Source organism: Phragmites australis, chromosome 4 (assembly GCF_958298935.1).
Source record: "Phragmites australis chromosome 4, lpPhrAust1.1, whole genome shotgun sequence".
Lineage (NCBI taxonomy): Eukaryota > Viridiplantae > Streptophyta > Magnoliopsida > Poales > Poaceae > Phragmites > Phragmites australis.
In genome coordinates, this window is record NC_084924.1 from 42,331,350 (window position 1) to 42,353,289 (window position 21,940).

At 45.9% G+C, this 21,940-nt stretch overlaps 1 protein-coding gene and 1 pseudogene across 1 annotated transcript; one reads left to right on the plus strand and one right to left on the minus strand.

The window, feature by feature from the left end:
* Positions 1-11,898: 11,898 nt before the first annotated feature.
* LOC133914424 (calcium uniporter protein 2, mitochondrial-like) lies at positions 11,899-13,295 on the plus strand. The gene is made up of 2 exons (XM_062357529.1): positions 11,899-12,481; positions 12,580-13,295. The coding sequence occupies exons 1-2, from the start codon at positions 11,945-11,947 to the stop codon at positions 13,054-13,056; spliced, it is 1,014 nt and encodes a 337-aa protein (XP_062213513.1). The 5' UTR covers positions 11,899-11,944; the 3' UTR covers positions 13,057-13,295.
* An 85-nt stretch (positions 13,296-13,380) lies between these two features.
* LOC133914425 (pathogenesis-related thaumatin-like protein 3.5) lies at positions 13,381-14,448 on the minus strand (annotated as a pseudogene).
* Between the last annotated feature and the right edge of the window lie 7,492 nt (positions 14,449-21,940).

Genomic DNA, 21,940 nt, shown 5'->3' on the forward strand with positions numbered 1-21,940 from the left:
TGTTAGTGCCAAAATCCTACAACTAGGCTTTCTGCGTGGAGTGGGGCTAAGTAACTCTAGTCGTGTTGTTTACTCAGACCAATATTCTTCTTCTTTAATTTGACCCTCGTTGGAACGTAAGATTACTTAACCCTACAACCAATGAAGGGTCATTTTTAGTTGACAAACTACCATATAGATTTGGGTTCTTTCTGACAATTATTATTCGAGAGTCATGTATCTTTCAGTCTGACTGATCTAGCACAATGAAAAGCTTAATTCCATTAATACAGTAAACTAAGCTCCAACTCAGTCAGCTTTTCACTAACCAACCGACTAAATTCTCTCCATGCATTCCAGAAAAGTAGAAAAGCAATTGCCTTGACTCTCAGAAAAGAAGCTTCAGTCTTCAGAGTTGCCCAAGAAATTAGTTGTTGATTCAGCTTGCCAACGCAGCATGTCATGTTTGTCATATCTTCAATTCAGTATGATCTGCTAGCTAGCCTTTGCCCGTAGGGCTTCCAATAAACCACACTAGATATTCTTGTCATATATCGACATGAACCGGTTCACACACCTTGAATGTAGAACTCATGTTTAGTTTCCAACTAATTTCGAAACCATTAACATTTCTTTTGGGGAAAAAAACAAGGCTCTTAACTAACCTCAATCTTTATTGAAGGATATTTGCAAGCATAAGAGCAAGTCCAATAGTTAACAATTACCTAGCTATAAGGATGTCCATGTCAGCTTGTTGGGAGAAAATATCCCAACCCATGGATACCCAGACGAGGTACGACGACATACTATGGCAACTATAATTTCCAAATTAGTATAACATAAGTAAAAGTAACAACGGGCCAAAAATAGCCTCATACGTATATGTTCGTAACATAATCTTAGGAGCAGGATGATAATTTTTCTTATCCTATCTCCCTATAAAATGAGCCCTCAAGGGTCAGGTAGAGGGGAACGAGACTTTCTTCACTCATTCCGCAGACTCTCTTCCTCTCACTCTCTCCCTCCTCTGGGCTCAGTGTTCTTCTCCAAGCTTAAGCCTCCTCTGTTGGGAGGGGCTCTCTCCGCGCTCTATGTGGGGCTATTTTTTGTGCCGTAACAGATAGCGCCATCTGTGGGGATCTCCAAGCACATCGCTATGTCGAAAAGGTAGGGAGGAGACTGAGGGGATGCGGCGTGCAACCACCTATGGAAACTACGTTGCGAGGGCATTGCGCTGCACATACGGCGGCAAGGGGGTCCGCTGCTCGTCCTTGCCATGGCTTCCATTTGTGTCGTCCGACGCGCCCAAATCCGCTGGTGTTCAGATCTCCACCGCTGTCTTGTTCAATGCCTTGACCACTGCTGCATGGCCCGTGTGGTGCTCGTGAGGTTCACATTCAATCCCAAGCCAACCCTGGACTAGGGATGAAAACGGATGGGATACAGACGGATAATGTAATTCCATATCCTTATCCTTATTTTCAATTGGAAATGAAAACAAATACATAAATCTCAGATACGGAAACGAATACGGTTAGCATCGGAAACAAAACGATGCGAATATGAATCGAATACAAACACGAATCTGGATATCTATCAAATTATAAAGACCTCTTAAATTGTGCGTATAAAAATAACAAGATAACTAGTATAACATCACACATAAGGGAAATAAATTATGTGTATAAAAACAACAAAAATAATAATATAGTTTAAGTATTTAGGGCTATGGTGGGATGTTGCCATGTTGGTGATGGTGATGGGCTTGTTCTTCAATGCACCTGGTGAATCTGATATTATTCGTATCCTCATTCGGATATTATCCGTTTTCATATTCGTATATGGCTCAAAAAGCGTTTATGTATCCTTATCCGGATAAGAAATATTCGTATTCGTAAACGATTCGAAAATATCTGTATCTGTATCCGGATAAGACCATTTGTATCCATTTTTCCAAATCCAGAGCAGAAAATATCTGAACCATTTTCAAGCCTGCCCTCGACCACAGGGGTTCAGGAAGCTACATATAAGTGTGCTGCCCCTACATAGCCAAATAAATAATCAGCATGAAGATTCTCATCGGTAAAGTTGCTCGCATTAAATTTAGACTTTGGTGCCTGTGTTTAGATATGCACGATGTCGCTAGACTGCACAGCTAGTGCCAAAAAGGGGGACAAGACTTATCAGTCCATGCACACTCTAAGCGGTGTCGGAGCATTACACCAGCTGCCAGCTATCGCTAGTCCCAGTCATAATGTTGGTAGACATACTGCGCATGCTCTAGGGACATGCGAGCATGGTCAAAAGGCATGTAGCTATCTACTCCAACTCATATGGCTCCCCAGACTCCGGCAACGAAGGCGTGTCGGGCCTTCTTGCCATGGCGGCTTTGGAAGACCCCGTTTTGGCCTTACAAGCCTCTGAGTTGGACTTGCGGCATCTACATACCTTCGGCAGCACAACTTTATACACATCGTGGTAGGGCAGCATGTCACCTTCCTATCCATAGCAGGGCATGGCGCCACAATGCTTTACTAAAATCCTCGCGTGGTCAGACCATGTCGCCGGGGTATTTATTTACTTAGTGTAGGAAATACTATTATATTTATTTACTTGTCGTACGCATACAAACTCTCTATAGTCTATGGTGTACATCAGAGAGTGCACGTGGATGGTACTGAAGGGTAGCTCTTGAGCTTTGTGATGTCCATATGTCCTTTCCGTTGGCAAGCTTATCTTTTTGTCAGAGGCAGGCGCATGAGGTTATGGCAATCCAGCGTGCCCACGTTTTCTAGGAATGTCTTGCTAGTACAACACTATGTATGTTGTAGGGTCACATCGATATAGAGCTCCATAGTAAAGTCCCCTCGCTATACCTTGATAGCTGAGTCATAGCCAGAACTGGTAGAGTGGCTTTTACTAGAATGCGTGAACTGGTCATTTAATTCATACTGAACCATGGGCAGAGCTATGAACTATGATAAATAGACAATAGTAAAAGAAAAAAAATATATGCATGCATGCTTCCTGCAAATGTGTGGCCACACAAGAAAGGATCGGGTTCGGAATGATGACATACGTGATAGAGTTGGTGTAGCACCAATTGAAGAGAAGCTTGTCCAACATCGTTTGAGATGGTTTGGGCATATACAACATAGGCCCTCAGAAGCGCCTGTACATAGCGGAAGAATAAAGCGTGCGGATAATGTCAAGAGAGGTCGAGGTAGACCAAACTTGACATGGGAGGAGTCTGTAAAGAGGGATCTGAAAGACTGGAATATCACCAAAGAACTAGCCATGGACAGGGGTGCGTGGAAGTTAGCTATCCACGTGCCAGAGCCATGACTAGACTTGCAAGATCTTATGGGTTTCATCTCTAGCCTACCCCAACTTGTTTGGGACTGAAAGGCTTTGTTGTTGTTGTTGTTGTTATGCTTCCTGCAGATCATGTTTGCAGCTGACACACATCTCGCGGAGCTCCAGCTTCACGCGTGGCCTCCGACTGACGGAGTTTGGAGCTCGCACTAGACCAGGCTCTGGCTTTGATGGCTTCACACTGGATCATGCCCCTCGGCCTTGTTCCGAAGCAACGGCTTAACAAGCCCAGCCTCACAGGGCTCCGGTTCGAGGCCAGCTTCCTAGGTTGTGTGGTCCGGGGTCAGTCCCATGTGTCAGCTCTGCAGCCCATGTACGCTGGTTGCTTCAGCATCGCACACAATTGCCTTTGCTTCATGGGTCGATGGATCGCTTTGACCTTCCCAGGACTCCAGAGTCGGCCTTCGTGGGTTGCTTTGACCCTTTGCAGGCAACCCTTTCGGCCTCATGGAGCTCTGGCCCGGAGATGGATTCACGAGCACCAGCACCTAGCGTCTACCGCAGGCTCCAAACGGCTTCACTAAACATGGGATGGCCCACGCGCACCCTCTTCGACCCGATTTTCCCCATGGGCCAAATCAACTCCGGACCGTAGAGTCAGCCGCACGGAGGTGAGCTCACGGTTGCACATGCATGCAATTTCATACACGCTTTCATGATGCCAGGGAGTGGCCCTTGCATGCACATGAATATTAATCTTGCATGCTTACATCAGTGGTATCTACACTTGCTCCACACCTCGTAGGCTATAAGTCTCGGTCGTACGACACATTGCCCCGACGGCCTCGTGCCTCGGTAAAAACCAAAGACAATTGGATGAGTACTCCAATCACGGTGGCACTTTCTCCACACATCGTAGGTTATAAGCCTCGATCGTACAATGCACTATCCCAACTACCCCGTGCCTCGGCAAAAACCCATGATGAGTGTGTAATCCCATCACAGTGGCACTTGCTCTGCACCTCGTAGTCTATAAACCTCGGGTGCATGATGCACTGCCTAGCTGCCCCGTGCCTCAGCAAAAACTCACAACGATGGCATGAGTAATCCCATCACAGTGGCACTTGTTGCGTACCTTGTAGGCTATAAGCCTCAGCCATGCAACGCATTGCCTCGATGGCCCTATGCCTCGACAAAAACCCATGACGATGACGTGAGTAATCCCATCACTATGGCACTTGCTTCGCACCTTGTAGGCTATAAGCCTCAGTTGCACGACGCACTGCCCCGATGGCCCTGTGCCTCAGCAAAAACCCACGACGATGGCATGAGTAATCCAATCACAGTGGCATGGCTCCGCGCCGCGCACCTCGAAAGCCATATGCCTTGATCGCGTTGAGCAACAAACACTCTGCACCTCAAAAGCCACATGCCTTGGTCACATCAACCAATACACCCTCCGCACCTCGAAGGCCGCAGGCCTCGGTTGTGTAGAGCCCTGCACCCTTCACACCTCAAAAGCCACATGCCTCGATCACGTCCGGTCCCACATCACTGCACTACGAGGACAACATGCTACGATCGCGTTGAGACCCAGCGCCAGAGGCCATGGGCCTCGGACCAAAAAGTTCACAGTCGTTGCCTCAGAGTTTCTAAGTTACTAAATAGGTGTGCTTGCTGCTCGCTCACGATCAAAAGACACGAGGGGGGCCAGGGGGTCTGGAACTCAAAATGTTGGGCACTATGCAATGTTCGAATTCCTTTTGGCGTGTGTGAGGGCAATTGGCACAAGACCCAAAGAGAATAGGCGCATTACCCTGTCAGACGTGCTGTCATTACCTTGCATCATCATGTACTTGCGCCAGAAAAAGAGAAGAATATCTCACCAGCACATAAAATCTCCGTTGTGACGTTTCAAATTTTGAAAGACTTGTTATCAGAGAGCCTGTTCGGACTGTCTCCATCAAGCCTAATCGCCACCACTCGTGGCAACCGCCAAGGGGGTCACGGCGCCCAGCCACCCCTTAGCCCCTATGTCGACCTCACCTCTGGTGGAGCCATCAACTCCGTCTTCGGCCACCACCACAGGGCTCTGGACCACACTGTCTCCATCGAGCCTCGTCTCCCCCTCGGCTCTAACGTCAACTCTGCCTCCAACCACTATTACAAGGCTCCAGACCACACCGTCTCCATTGAGCCTCGCTGCCGCCGCACGCGGCAACCGCCAAGGGGATTGCGGTGCCCTACTGCCCCTTAGCCACTACGTTGACCTCACCTTCGGTGGAGCCATTGACTCTGCCTCCGGCCACCGTTGCGGGGCTCCGAACCACACTGTCTCTATTGAGCCTCATCGCCGCCGCATGCGGCAACCGCCAAGGGGGTCACGGTGCCCTACCGCCCCTCGGCCCCTACGCCAACCTCACCTCCGGTGGAGCCGTTGACTTTGTCTCTGCCCACCGCTGCAGGCCTCCGGACCACACCATCTCCATCAAGCCTCGTCGCCGCTGCACATGGCAACCACCAAGGGGTTCGCGATGCCCTACCGCCCCTCGGCTCTGACGTTGACCTCACCTCCGGTGGAGCCGTCGACTCCGCATTTGGCCACCGCCGCGGAGCTCTAGGCCACACCATCCCCATCGCTCCGGAGCCGTCGACTTCGTCTCCGTCCACCGCCGTGGGGCTCCGGACTACACCGTCCCCGTCACTTTGAAGCTATTGACTTCATCTCCGACCACCGTTGCGGGGCTCCAGACCACACTGTCTCCGCCGAGCCTCGCCGCCCCACGGCTCTGACGTCGACCTTACCTCTGGTGGAGCCATCAACTCCACCTCCGTCCACCGACGCGGGGCTCTGCACCACACCGTCTCCATCGAGTCTCGCCACCCCATGGCTCCGACGTTGACCTTACCTCCGGTGGAGCCGTTGACTCCACCTCCATCCACCGCCATGGGGCTTCGGACCACACTGTCTCCGTCGAGCCTCGTCGCCATCACTCATGGCAACCGCCAAGGGGGCCGCTTCGCCACTCCACCATCGACTCTGCCTCCAACCCCCACCACGGGGCTCCGGACCACGTCACCCCCGTTAGGCCTCGTCATCGCTGGGAGGGTCGGAAGGCTGTTTAGGATATCCTGACTCTGAGGTGGGACTGGAGCTAGTTCTTTGTGCATCTGCTTGCCCCTTAGGACCTCGGAACCAACGGATGAGGGGGTGCTGTTGGGAAAAAATGCTCCAACCCATGGATACCTCGATGATGTACAATGACATACTATGACAACTATAATTTCCAAGTTAGTATAGCACAGGTAAAAGTAACAACGGGTTAAAAATAACATCATATATGCATGATTGTAGTATAATCTCAATAGAAGGATAGTAATTTTTTCTGCCCTATCTTCCTATAAAATGAGCCCTCAATGGGTAGGCGGAGGGGGGCGGAACTTTTTTTCACTCATTCCGCGGACTCTTTTCCTCTCACTCTCTCTTCTTAGCTCAGTATTCTTCTCCAAACTTAAGTCTCTTCTATTAAAAAGCTCTCGCCGCGCTATGTGAGGGACTATTTATCGTGGCGCAACACAGCTGTAGACCAGTTTAGAGCCTAACTCACACAACAACTTAATTGGCTCTTCCCGTGCTTCAATACAGAATATTTAATTACATCGGACCCATCTGTCATACTCTACTAGTCATCATCCCTTTCAACCTCTCTCCACTTGGCGGACCCAGCATGTGGGGCGGGAACCTCGGAGCACGCGTACAGCCGGTCGACGGAACAAGCGCCAAGCTCACTTCCCTCTCTTCTCCAGCTCACATGCAAACCTAATGTGTTGGGCGATACGACAGTTATTGGACTCGCTCTAATCGTCCATTGTCCCCTTGCCAATCCTCGAAAGCATTACATGCCATTTTCAGGACTAACCTTGAATATGCTACTGGTAGAACACAACTGAACAGGGACGTGTTCGGTGTTCCCTCCATGTTGCCAGCTCCCAACTTGGCTCAAATTAAGGTTCCATCCGGTGACTCGATTACTTGAGGATAGCAACGCGACCCAGTGAGACTTCATGTCTCAGAACAAGCATCGGCATCAGCACCGGTCCCGTATCCCGCTGGTGGCGTCCCCGTCGATCCTCAAGGGGCGGTAGAAGGAACCAAAAGCACGGAGCAAGTGCCCCGGCCCGTCGCATATGTTCGCAGCATGTTGATTTTAGTGGCCGGAATCGGAGATCCCACTAGCTTCGCTCGCTCAGGGTCCACGCTAATCCGTGGCATCCACCATCGCGACCATTTCGTCCTAGGAAATGCAGTGGAAAGAATCTTTCCGCGCAGTTGCAGCCTGACACGGCGCGCCCGGCCGGGGTGAGCGGTTCCCCGAGAATTTGGTGTTCTTGCGCGTGAGATTGCCGATAAGTTGGGGGTGGATTCAGGGATCGGCAAGCAGCTTGCCCTGCCTGTCTGGGCAAACGATATGAACATGATCTCGACGACAGCGAGAGGCTGCTTTGCCTTTGAGAGGATATGCATGCATCATCGGAGCCCTAATCTACTGCCAACTTGTGACGGGACGAATCGAACAATGCCGCGTATGCATGCATGTTGTCAGTGCTCAGTGCCTCAGTGAGGTGAGATCATGTTGTCAGTGCTCAGTGGGGGTGAGATCAGTGCCAGCTGTGTGGGGCATATGTTCCGAGGGTTATGGAAGCGAAGTCACCTCTGGATAGAGAAACAACCCGTAGATCATCAGCATTGCAATTTGCATTGTGGCTGCCTAACTGCCAATGCGTGCTGTCTGCCAATGCTTAATTCCACTGCAAAAATAGTTTCCTGCTCCTACAAGTTTACGTTGTACGCGCGCATTTGCTGACGCTTATCGTAGTTTCAGCTTTACATTTGTCATGTTCCTGCTTCACGCAGAGAGAAAACGGGTGAGGCTACTAATCAACATTGTACAATCTGGGTAAAATGGGTCGCACACCCAAAGCGTAACAATTGGATGACTAACTTGTAAAGCAGAATCACCCGGTACGAACCAGCTGACATTATGCAGTACTATACTACTATATAGTTCCCTCCCCCCGGAGAATAGAGGCGGTGTAATCTTCATGTCTTGCTAATGACTAATTCCTGGAGTGATCAGTGTCCATGAAGATTTGTTGTTGTAATTTACCATCTAATGTGAAGATGACTGGCTTGATTCACATGGTGTATGAAAAAATCTTCGCAAAAAAAAAAAAAGTTGGTGTATGAAAAAACCTTTTTTAAGAGAAGATAGCATAACAATTATACGATCTGGGTAAGATGGGTCCATGTGACACTCGTGCTGTCCTGCTAATGGCCATATTTTGATAGGTCTCAGTTTTCACGTGTTGTGAGTTTCTTTTCTTTTTTTAGTTACGTTTAACGTCCAACGTGAACAATCATGCATGGTTTTGTGATTTGATTCACATATATAGGGTGTAGCAAACAAGATTTTGTAAGAGAAAATAATTTAGCAAAGAAGTTGGCCAAACATGTTCTCAGTATGATAGAAAAAAGTTGGATTAACGTCAGCAAGAACTGAGTTCATGATTATTGTTAGTCGTGGTGGGTTATCTTATTCTAACTTTGTAGCGGTTAGCTTAATGATTTATTAAGAAACTGAGCCTAGCTCAGTTCGCGATTTTTTCTCTTTATACGATTGCTGAGTTGATGACTTGGTGAGAGTGTGTACATTCACCATCCAAGTCCGAGTCTTCTTCAATTCAATTTGGGTGTAAATTTTCTTCAGATGGAACACATGATGGTCGGGTGCCTCCTATCTGTATCCTCTTTTTTGTTGTTACAAAAATTTAATCACGTATTAGAAGGGTAAAAGAGTTTGATCCAGTTAAGTCGACACTTTTAACATGGGATGGCGGAACAGTCCTCTAATCGGATATCTGAAGCCCGAAACTCTAACCAAATGCAGTGAGCAGGAAAGATACTATTGACTGCTCATCCGAAACACCGTACGCAGTCTGGTGGATCATCAGCAAGGTATGGGGAATACATGTCCATAAGGACTTGTGGGCTCATGGCTTTATCTCAACTGTCCGTCTATCTCACCTGATGTTTATTTATCTATTAATTTTTCTTATATATTCTTTAATTTTTTACATATTTTTTCAGTATTAATTTCAACGCAAATAAATGATCTTAATCAATGTTCACAATTTCGCTGGCTATTTTTTTCAACCACGGGTGAAATCACCAAAATTCACAGAATTTGAGCAAAATTTCAAAAATTTCGGACAAAATAACCTAACCAAAATTCATAATGTTCGGTCAAAGCTGACCGAATTACCAAAAATTCAGGCGCACCGAGCTGCAACAATTGAGCCCGGTTTGATAGCATATTTGTAAAAAAACATAAATAATTGTGATATATGTCACAATCAACCTAACTAAATATACAAATAAAGAATCATTGTTTGCAACTGTACTGAAGATAGAATACATTATCATTGTTTTTACCAAGCCAAATGAACATTTGAAAAGAATCAAGAAGTTCCATTCAGACATTGACCCCATAGACATCAATATTTTATCTCTTTGAGGGTTGAAAACTGTCAGGTTCCTCATCCAAGTATTATATGCAGCACTAAAATTTCAGTGGGAGGAGGTTAAGTTACCGCTACAATATGATGAATAAAAATGAGTTATGGTGGTCCGGAATAAAGACCTGAAATCAAGCTGTGTCGACCTAAGTCTGTAGACACTCTGAGACAATCAACACCAAATACAAAAACACCAATACATCATCCAGTGTTGAATGCAAAAATCTACTAGCCATAAGTTGTCCAATTTAGACAGGTAATTAAGAACAAAAAAACAGGAACAAAATTGGCAGCATACACAAGTTGGGGAGTACAACAGTGGTAGCAATGCCCTTAGATGCCATGGGCAGCACTGGAGGGTTGTGGTATGGTACAACCACGGGCTAAAGAGGGGCGCAACGATAATGCAACACTTAAGCAAGAATGCAAGATGAACACTAGAAAAAAAGGGGGATGAAACCAAAAACACTAAGGATCTATGGGATGTGGCGGAATTTCTGCAGCAGCGCGGGGTCCTGGAGGACAGCGGAATGTCCACAGTAGCGTGGGGTCGCAGATGAGGCCAGGCAGCGTCACCGCCACTCAGGTAGGACGAGGGAGGCTGGAAGACGCACGGAACCACGGACGTAGAGGCTCGGTAACCGCCGCTCGGGTGGGACGAGGGATGAAGAGAGGCAGGAAGACGAGCGGACACAAAGGTTCAACCGTCCGGTGTGGCAAGAGGATAACGTGAAGAAAAATTAAATTTTATGAAAACCGGCTTTACATATAGGGAGTTTAGGCTGCTCTATCAATTAGGATCAGGTCCATTTAAACTAGGATGAAGTTTTTTATCGAAATAGACCAATTTCAGTCTAAGCCGAATTCGCAAAATTCACAAAATTCAGGTCATTTTGATCGCAAAATTTCACCAAATTTTTGCCAGTTTTTTTTTCTAGTCCTAATAAGTTATGTGTGCACAGGAGCTGGTGAAAATTTCACTTTGGCAAGGCATGGGTTGCCCCTCCGACCATCCATCCAAACATCCTACGTGTCCAGCCTCATCTGATCTGATATGATACGGTTGGCCATTTCTTTAATTTCTCCTAGCTACCTGCTTACGTACTCATTCACTATAATGAAGAAGATGAAGGTTATTAGAAAAATCAGCATAAACGATAGTCCCAAGCATGTCCCATTTTGTGTCTAGTCCCATATATTTCAATCGAACTACTAGTTTGACTTGTGAATAATGAAACGTTTTTGTTAGAGGATGACTCGATGAGAAGATCGATCCACAGAACACGGTGAACCCGTGCACGCATAATTCTAATCAGGATAACCATGCGACGCGGCGACGCGCCATGCTTATCCCGGTTAGGTGAGCAAGGGCTTGGTCTTTGCAGATGCATACACCTATACTGTTGTACGAGTCCTCCTTTTTCTTTGATAAAGTAAAGAGTTATGGTTTTTTACATCGTTCAGTACATACAATCTAAACTTATTATTACATCGTTTTAATATGAAGGAAACAAAGGATAAAACAACAGAACCTACAGTAATTTCACATTTTTGTACTGCAATGCTACTCAGACTCAGCGAGTGATATTTAACAATATATTAATGACAGTAATATTTTGTACTGTTAGCGTGACAAAAGAAATTACGGTTGCTATTTATCTCTCGGATGAGTTTTCTCCTCTGCCCGTCTATCGAAATTGTGCCTGCCGATTTGCTTTGGGATGTCTGTAATTTTTATGATCCCACAATGAGCGCGAGTGTGAATTCACAATCACACAACTCATGAATGGCATGCCCTGTGACAGCGATTGAGATAGATAGTTACCACTATGATATCCCTCAGTAGAAAACAGCGGAAGGTTAACAATGATGAGGCCTCCACCTATCCCCCTACATCCACACACACCCTTAGTTTAGTTGCACGACAGATTTGTGGCCGGCTTCACCACCCTTTGTGCCGCGTTCGGACTTGGCTGGCTTACCATTTCCCGAGTATAAATGCCACCCCTACCCTTCCCACCTCCACGAAACCATTCAAAACTCTATAGAGGTCGTGTCAGAACAGCAAAACAAAATGGCATTCCACCGAACAATGGCACGGTGCCTATGGGCGGGAAAGAACGGGGCCGCCAGCGCCGGGGCCATTCCCAAGCCTCCAGCCCCCATCCCCCCTGCACGGCGGCCGCTGCCGGCCGTGGACGACTGCCCCACGCTCGCATTTCTGCGGCCCCGCCCGGCCACCGTCGGGTACTCCACCGCGTCCGTCCCGCTCCCGGCGCACTGCTTCCCCGCCCTTCCCGTCGGGGACCAGCTGTTTTACCGCCTCCAGCTCGACGGGCTTATGCCGCCTGTGAGCACAATAACGCGGCCGCCTGAGGAGATGGGCGTGACGGTGGAGCAGCCGAGGAAGGTGGCAAAGGCGGCGGAGATGGAGGTGGCGAGGACGAGGTTGAGGTCCAACGCCCAGAGCGTCGTATCCGGGTCGGAGTTCGCAGCGCTCTGCGTCGACATTGCTGGCGGCGTCGAGGGCGGCGGCAGGCTGGCCCGGGCGCTGGACGAGTCCGGCGTCGTCATCGTCCTCGGCGACGCCGTCTTCCTCCGCCCCGACATGGTACGGCCTAACGAACACCCAAGAAACGTTATACGCGGAGTCATACAGAGAACAGGCCCCGCCTTATATATGCTTACGCATCTCCATGTGGTGTTCAGGTAGCGAGAGCGATCGGGAGCATTCTCCGGGCGAGACAGGTGGCGCCGCGCGCAGGAGACGAACACGAGGCGCGCAAGCGAGAGCTGGAGGCGATGGAGGCGCGGAAGGCGGTCATCGACGCGGAGGCGGGCGCGCAGGTGCGGCGCGAGCTGTGGTGCGGGCTGGGCATCCTGGCGGCGCAGACGCTGGGCTTCATGCGGCTCACCTTCTGGGAGCTGTCGTGGGACGTGATGGAGCCCGTGTGCTTCTACGTCACGTCGCTCTACTTCATGTCCGGCTACGCCTTCTTCATGCGCACGGCCACGGAGCCGTCCTTCGAGGGCTTCTTCCGGAGCCGCTTCGCGTCGAGGCAGCGCCGGCTCATGCGGGCGCGCCGGTTCGACGTCGACCGGTACAAAGCTCTGAGGGAGGGGGAGGGATCCTGTTGTGCCGTGCAAAGCGACCGCGACGTGTCTCGGCACGTGCAATACAAGTAACTCTGAGTCTCTGACCCCAAGAGGTTACAAGTCCGGAGCCTGGAAGAGTTCGCTTGGCTTGGATCAGGGCACGGGAAACGCGCCATGGTCAAGTCCCCATCTACTCGTGGATCAAACTTTCTGTATCGATTCACGAGGGGAAGTGTTGTAGGCTTGCACATAACGAACGTTCGTTTTGGTAGGACATATTTTCACTTGCCACTTATATGGACTGAACATCTGTGTTTTTTTAAACGCATACATGTCGAGATGAACAAACTGAACAACAGGCCTTTGCAATTATGCCTGTACATACGCTCACACTGACACGACCTCAACCACGTCCTACTGCTGCGATGGACAGAATGTGATGAGGTACTGCGCGCCGGTGCCGCAGGTGAAGGTGCTCGTGGGGTCGTCGTACGCGTAGCTGTACCGCTGTACGCCGCGGGGCACGCCGCCTTGAACAGCCTCGAGTACTTGGTCGGCCCGCAGCTGTTCGGGCCCCTGTGCTCGCCCGTGCAGCAGTACTCCGGCGTCCCGAACGCCTCGCAAGCGCTCCGGCACGCCACAGTCGACGAAGACGACGGCGTCTCCCCCTGGCCCGCTCCCGCCTTCCTGGACACCTGCAGCTCCGCGGGGCACAGTGCGTTCACGTCCCCGACGCACCCGGCGTACCCGCACGTCGCGAAGTTCACCCTGGCGCCCGTCGCGTTCACGCCGATGCCGACGTTGTACCCGTCTACCAGGCTCACGTCGTAGAAGTCCTTCCCGTCGGCGCCTCCCAGGGTGAACTCCGCGAGCGTGACGGGCGGCGCACCGCCGAGGGAGCAGCTCACGGCGCCGCTGCAGTTGCCGGTGGCGCACGAGAGGGACGACGCGCCGGAGGATGGCACGCAGCCGGTGCGCGCCCAGAGGCGGCGGGACCAGCCCGTGGGGGCCGGGCACGAGACGGTGGAAGAAAATTATATGAGATCCTTTACAGAAAAGTCCCCGTGAGACCCTGATTCACGCTATTCGTTCTGAATCTAACGGTCTGATTAAATATATGTGAGAGAAGTAAAGTATACGTGTCACATAAAGATATGGATCTTTCTGTGAGACCCGATCTCATATAATTTTCTTTCCAAAACGGTGGCGTTGGACGAGAGCTCGAAGCCACAGCCCCCGACGACCACGGCGCTGTTGCCGGACAATGTGGATGTGGCCGGCCAGATCGTGTGGGTGCAGTTGTTGTGCAGCGTGAACACCGTCGTGCCGGCTGCCCCAGCACCGAACTTCACATGCGACCAAATGACCCCTTCATGTGCAGACGTAAACGTGAGTACGGCATTGCTGCAGCATGAGCACGACATATAACTTTGCAGATGTACCAGTGAGGAGTAGAAGCTGTGCGATTCGTATGGCTCCCATGGAAATGGTTCGATTCGCGCTAGAAGAATCTCTGTTGTACTGAGGCGAATGACCTGGCACTGTCGGTCGATGGTGTCGTGGACAATGTATGTTGGAGCTTGCTGCAGCTGGAAGAGGAATGTGCAAGCAGTAAATTATCAAGCACCGTACTTGTCTGATTTATATAGACGTATAGTTTGTGTGGCTGTGTCAACGCGAGAGGGATGGCGATTAGGTGGGAACTCGGGAGGATGCATCGGAGTTCGTTAAGAATTCGAACGAAGGCACGGCACGCGCCCAAACGCCGTGGTTATGGGCCGAAGGAAATTTGATAAGACTTTTTGGTGAAATATTTTCGTAAGATCTTGTTTTACGTTATTTCTCTTTGATCCAATAGCTATATGTGTAAGAGAAAGAAGTAGAGAACACATATCACGCTCGACCTATGGATCTTTCGATAGAACGTATCTTATAAAATTTTCTTCATCCTGAGCAACTTGTGTACGCGTAAATGTAGGTGCAGTGGCTGAGATCAATTAGCACACAGTTTCACGTGTGGTTAATCCTGCTAATAGTTTGGGCCTAAACACTTTTAGTGGTTTGGTTCTTGTTTTGGGCTAGCTTTGGTAGAGTGAGAATGGGAATGGATTGGTTCGGTTTCGGTTGCTCATGAAAATGGCTTGGGATTGATTTGGTTATGGGCTTGAATTTTTGGGTTTCAAATGGTTTCTACAATTCTACTCATGTTGGTCCTGCTTCTCCACCTCATGCTCTTCAGCTCCATCTTCTCCTTAGATCCGTCGTCAGCGGATGTGGGATTCGGTTCCTCTGACTTCACTCTGGTGAAATCAGAGAGGAACGGCGTTTTGTGTGAGGATGAACAGTGCCTGTGACGCCGAACACTGTAGCAAATCCGCTGGTTACTGTAGTGCTTTTTACTGTCCATTACATTGTACCGTCAAATCTAGCCCGTTCATCTTAAATCAACAGTTGGCAGCTCATTGAAGTCACTTAACTTCACCCGAGAGTAAAGTCAGACGATCTCATTTCGCGGAGACGGAGCTTGCCCAGAAGCGGGAGGGACAAGGTGGCCATCGCAGCGCACCCGCTGTATGAGCGGCTCCTGAAGGCACACGTCGCCTGCCTCCGCATCGCCACCCCTTTTGACCAGCTTCCGCGCATCGCGCTGGTCGCCGCGCGGCCACGACCTATGGCCGTGGCGAGAGAACCACACTCCGGATGTGAGGAGCTCGATCTCTTCACGGTGGGAACCGAATTTTCTCCTTTCTCTCACGCTCTTACTGTGATGAAGCTGTAAGGTTGTCTGGTGGTTCGCTGTGTAGGTTTTGACGTTTTGTGATTGAATTCGGGTGAACTGTGTGGCTGGATGATGTAACTGGCATGATAAATATTTTGGATATATTATGTGAAAATCTGAGGATGAAATTAGGTAGTTATTCTGCAGCTTTTGCTTAATGTTACTGCAAATTAATCGCTTCTCAGTACTGTGTCGTAATCAAGAACATATGTTTGTTTTCTTGACCTTGCAGGACTAGATTTTTTTCTGTAAACAGGATTGTAGAAAATAGGAGAAGCCATTTTCTTGTGGATGCGAAAAGGATTTGAGTGCATACATTAATGAGCATTAGCTTGGGATCAGTTTTTCAGCACGTATTATTGCAGCCAGCAGTGATTAGTTTCCCTCTTTCTAGATGTTGAATTTTGGATTTCCTTTGACCCTTACGGTGGTTTTAGACTGCTGTATACGTACCACCTCTTTGTGAAAGAAGGCCATTGTTATCATTATCAGTTAGGCATCAAATCGAAGGTCTCCCTGTTTTAGTTTGCCCACTGTTATTTTTTATGCATAGTAGCATTCATTATTTGCATCTTCATGAGGACTCCTTAATGGTTTATAACTGAGTAGGTAACTATCCTAAGGTGTTAGGACAGTCTAGGACGTCAACTCATTTGCGTTGAACTTTGTTTAAGCTGCTCTTGCCTTAACATGTCTGTAAACACATGAGAGAACTCAAGAATCCATGATGAGCCTCCTTCCTCTCAACCACAACATGGTAGGAGGTCAAAGGTGTGGAACATTTTGAGAAGAATTTGGTATTGATCCATAGTCATTTGAAGGCAACGTGCAAGTAATGTGGACTAAAATTACATACTAAATCTAGCACTAGTAGTATTAGAACTCATATCACTGAGTCTTCCCTGGAAATGAAATTGTGGATGCCGATAGAAAATGTAGGAATGAGAATGATGATTAGAGGAGGGTGAATAGGCGTCTCAATAAATTTCTTTCGAAATAGATGATCTTTTCCTATTTCTCATCCAACGCACCTCAAAACGTTCAAGCGAAAGCAAAAGAATCAGAGAGACAAAGGAAGAAGACCAGTTCTATGGCAATATAACTCTACGGATGAAATATGAACCATAGGTTCCATTCAAGACTATTTTATGTGTCTTTGTGCTAAAAAACTCGTAACTTTCAAAAAAACTAGAAAAGATGGACACCGGACAAGGTTATCCTCCAAAATAATAGTCTAGTGGCAAGGGAACTCAAGACCCGCTCAAATGCATGAGTATGTGAGTATTTAAACCACTAGCATTAAGAAAAATAACCCTGAAAAGGTAAAAAACTGTAGCTCAAAGAAAAGATCACAAGGGTAAAGAATATCTCCAAGTTGATGACCTAAAGGAAAGATTACTCAAGACCCATGAGCATATACTCGTATGCTCAAATGAAATCCCAAATCAATTCAAATCACATCAAAGCTCATGTAAAACCGAAGATCATCAAACCAAATAAATGACAATGTCAATCACTCATCACAAGTAAACCAAGTCACATTTCAATTTGGTTTCTCAATATCCCCCTTGATGAGTGCATTAACAACCCTTAAAGTACAAAGATTTTGGTTTGAAGAAATTAAAACAAGTTAAGCTCATCCAAGTGACAAAACTCGAGAAAGAGCAAAATATGTCACTTGGTATAAGAAAGGTTGCAAAAGCCCTAAGAGAGGTAAAGACGAGCCAAAAATCTCAAAAGAGAAAAAAAAACTCAAAAATCCAAAAATACATCCCTTTGTTGAATATTTGTACATAATATTTTTGGGTATATTTTCTCCCCCTTTAGCAATACAAACATCAAAGATAACAGACTATGCAAAAGATGTGCAAATGAAATGTAAGCCTACAAAGCTTCACATATAGATCACAAAGCACTTGCAAGAATTAGAGATGTCAAAGCACTATGAGAAGTAAACAATACAACTCAAAGACGCACAAAATCTTGAAGTGAGTTCATGTCACAAACACCATGAGTGAAGCAAGTTTTGATCACGTTGTTCAATTATCTAAAAGATATCATCACAAAAGTATCCACGGTTTCATGATAAGTGAAAAGATTAGAGAAATTAGTGTTATATCAAGTTCAAACTAGGCAACCAAGTTAAACCCGACGGGATATACAAACACCCACATATCAATCCAAATCTTAATTTGACAATATGAAAAAGAACATTCTTAGCACATTAAAAAGCACAAGTTAACTTTCTCATTTGATCAGTTAATTTTCTCATTTGATCATTTAACTATCTTCAAGTGAGTTTTAAGCAATCATGGATTCACATCTTTTGCAAACCACATGAAGCCTTAAGCCATTATATTGGATTCAATTTTAGCTCAAAACTTGATTATTTATTTTATTAACTCAACATAGAATTCAAGATATACAATTTTTCACAAAGCCAAAATAAGTTGTGCATTTGCGATACAAAAGATCATATGCTCTCCCAAGGATTAATCATGGGATAAACATTTATATAGATAAAGGTCAAAGATCACCAATCCCCTAACTGAATAAAGCGGTCTAGCACAAGCTTTTCACAAAACTAGCTCTAATTTAAGCATTGATCAAGCTAAAGCAAATACTCAGGGGTGACAAGAAATTATGTTCACATTTCAAGTTCATTTTTTAGAAAAGACAAGCTTGCTCAACAGATTTTATGCCATATTTCAATAAGGATCTAAGCTTGCATAAATTGTTATACATCTACTACACTTAGCACAAATTCACAACTAGTACAAGAAAATGCAAAGAACATATAAGTGAAGCTTGCTAACATGATTATATTACAAAATACTATACAATGCAAATGCAATAAAAGTAAGATAGAGTATGTACAAAGGTAACTTCCCCTCACACAATATCATAGGGATGGCACACACCAAACTCTCCCCTTAAAAAGGCAAAACTTGTTGCATCTAGAGACTTGGTAAAGATATCGGGTAGCTGGTGTTGAGTATCTATGTAGCTCAACTCAATGTCTCCCTTCTCATTATAGTCTCTCAGAAAGTGAAATTTCATATTTATGTGTTTGGTTCTGTAGTGTTGAACTGGGTTATTGGCTAAGCTTATAGCACTGGTGTTGTCACACAAAAGTGGCACACTCCTGAAATCTAACCCAAAATTTCTCAAGAAACAACCATCCACAAAATCTATGAGCAACAGCTAGCAGCAGCTACATAATCAGCAGTAGACTGTGCAAGGCTAGATTGCTTGCGAGAAGACCAACACACAAGAGAAGTATCCAAAAAATGTCAAGTACCAGAGGTACTCTTCCTGTCAATTCTACAGTCAGCAAAATCCGTATCCGAAAAACCTCGAAGAGAAAGTGAAGAGGAAGCAGAAAAATAAAGTCCATACTCGAGAGCATGCTTGAGATACCTCAGAATACGCTCCACCGCTCGGCGGTGAGACGTCCTTAGTAAAACCTGGAAGCGAGCACACAAGCAGACGACGAAGTAGATGTCAGGTCTTGTCGCCGTCAGGTACAGAAGGGGGCCGATCATGCTCCTGTACTCCTGCTGGTCCACTCCTCGCCATTATTATCCGGATCAATTGTTATGCTAAACTGTTAATGTCAGGCACAACAAAAGGGGTGCTATTAAACATAGAGTGCAATAATGCTATAATCCATACATCAATTTTCGATTCAAAATCCTTGGTGGCTACGCAAAACTAAATAACTGATCATGTGCTTCGGTGGGATAACAACTGTGGCCAACCTCTGTCGAAGTGTCGAGTGGTACAGCTAGCTAGATATTTTCTTCTTCCTACAAAGCGCATGATTCAATCAAGGCAAGAGAGTCCTCCTAATCGTACGTAGGGAACTCCAATTTTTTGGTAGCAAGGCACACCCATATGTTCCATCTGATGCTAGCGCAAGGCAAGCCCTTAACTGAACATGCATGAGAGAGTAGTCTTGGGAGTTCAAAAGAATCTTTATTCACCAGCTGTCCTGAAGGATCCTTCGATATAGTCTAGTATGTAAAACTCCTAAAAAAGGAAAACTATAATTTGGCGAGCAACAAAAGGAAATTTTGACCATACTTATCCTGAAGTACCCTAAGATCATACACTTCCTCTTGCCTAGCCTCCAGTGGCCCATGGGGTTTGGACGATAACATTAGGCAACCAATTCTATATGTGCATAATTCCCAACAGCAATAAAAGCTAAAACACTAAAGGTTTATGACATTCAATCTCACATTGCTAGAAAAAGAAAAGGAAAAAACAATGCTTCTAAGAATTCTAGAGCAAGCAAATGGTTGAGAGGTCTACTGTTTGAAAGATAGTCAAGCAATAAAAAATTAAAAACCCCAACAACTACTGCAAATAACCTATCCAGTTGACAATTAATGAAGATACTTGTGCAATATTACGGTACCGAACAATTGAGTTAATCCATACATCTGATACGAGTTGTGCAGGAGATAGGATAGAGTAGGCGCTCAAAGTCAGAGGTGTGCGCATAAACCAGCCTAAAGTGTTCAGTGTTCATCCACATTATTATTCATGAAAATCCTCACTCCCCAAAACTCAGCTCCCTCCATGGGAACAGAGCTATACAGCATTACATGGCACGAATAGGAAGGCACGAATGGTGAGAGGTTGGGCTGGGGAAGAAAAAACCCCGTGCATGGCTCTCTGGCTCTATTTCTAACCCATTTCATTCCATGGTGAAACATACACTGCTGTGATGAAACAATGGAGAAGACTGCAATCCCGCAGGAAAATGAGAAAACTCGCAGCTTGAGGCACGTGGATTTCTTGCAGCTGCACGTCTTGGACCCTTCCCTTCCTCTGCCTTCCAACTGATCCACCCGACAGAAGAAAAAATATCAAGGATGAAAGGGTATGCAGGAGCCAATCGCACGCAACGAACCAAAAGAGGAAATCGGAGGCAAAGCCGAAACTTTGCAGAAAAGGGAAAGGGGAGGAGTGGCGTGTACTTCTTTTTCCTGTCGGAGTTGCCGCTCGGCTCCGCCGGAGGCGGCGAGCGGGATGGGGACATGTGCGGGGTTTGGAGCGAGAGGAGGGGTGGAAGGAGTAAGGGAGATGGGGAGATGGGCTTCGGTGCGGGGGGGGGGGGGGGGGGAGGGCGACGAGCCGGCGGCGGATACTGTGAGAATCCCGCCCAGGCAGCGTGGAACCGCCACAAATATCTTCTGGTTTTCCGAGGTTTCTCCGGGTTTCTAGGACGGTAGTCGGTATTTATGAGTTTTTTATTGAGTAAATTATTATTATATTACTTGTAATATAAAATTATAAGTATTGCGAATAGTAATATAAAATTATATGTATTTTGTATTAATTTTATATAAAATCTGATTTTAATTATATTTATAAAAAATGGTTTTATGTTTATCTAAAAATTTAAAAAAATTGTATGTGTTTCATAATTTATATGCAACCTATTTTAATTTGACTCACACAAAAATTATGTGTAAAATTTAAACTAAAATTATTTAAGAAAGCTATTTTTATAATGCCTAACAATTGTTAGGGAATCAAATAAAATCCTAAAAATATGAAAAAATTCACTAATATTTTATTATATGATGAACTAAATTTTAAAATTATTTTAGTCCTAGATTATATGTGAAAAAAAGGAGCTCCTTTGTAATCTCTATTTATATGCTCTATTTATATACTTACAAATAAACTCATTTTTCATCATATAACTTAGGACTGAAAATAATTTTAGAAATTAGTCAATCATATAAGAAGAATATCAGTGAATTTTCTATATTTTTGAAATTTTATTGAGGCACTAACAATTATAAGAAGTTATAAAAGTAAAAAAAAAAAGAGAATTTTAGTTAAAATTCTACACAGGTTTTTTTTAATCTAATTAAAATGAGTTGCACATAAATTATGGAATACATAAAAAAGTTACAGGATTTTTGAGGGCGTTCTTTCTTACAGCATGGGAACACTGGTGTTTTATAGTCCTTCATCATACGCTAGAACACATAAGACAATTTTTTGGGTGAATCTAATTAAAATAGAGTTTTGTGTGAAATTAGTGTATAATACTTAGTTGTGTGTTACTGAACACAATACTTGTAGTTTTGTATTACAATGACATAATATTTATAGTTTTATGTAATTCAATCTTTTTTATTTGATAGGTGGGGAGGTGGGAGTAGGAATATC

Bases quoted from the DNA above. Each gene is read 5' to 3' on its own strand.
- LOC133914424 (XM_062357529.1), top strand. From the start codon at position 11,945: ATGGCATTCCACCGAACAATGGCACGGTGCCTATGGGCGGGAAAGAAC. The intron at 12,482-12,579 runs GTACGGCCTAAC...TGTGGTGTTCAG, and splicing joins TCTTCCTCCGCCCCGACATG to GTAGCGAGAGCGATCGGGAG.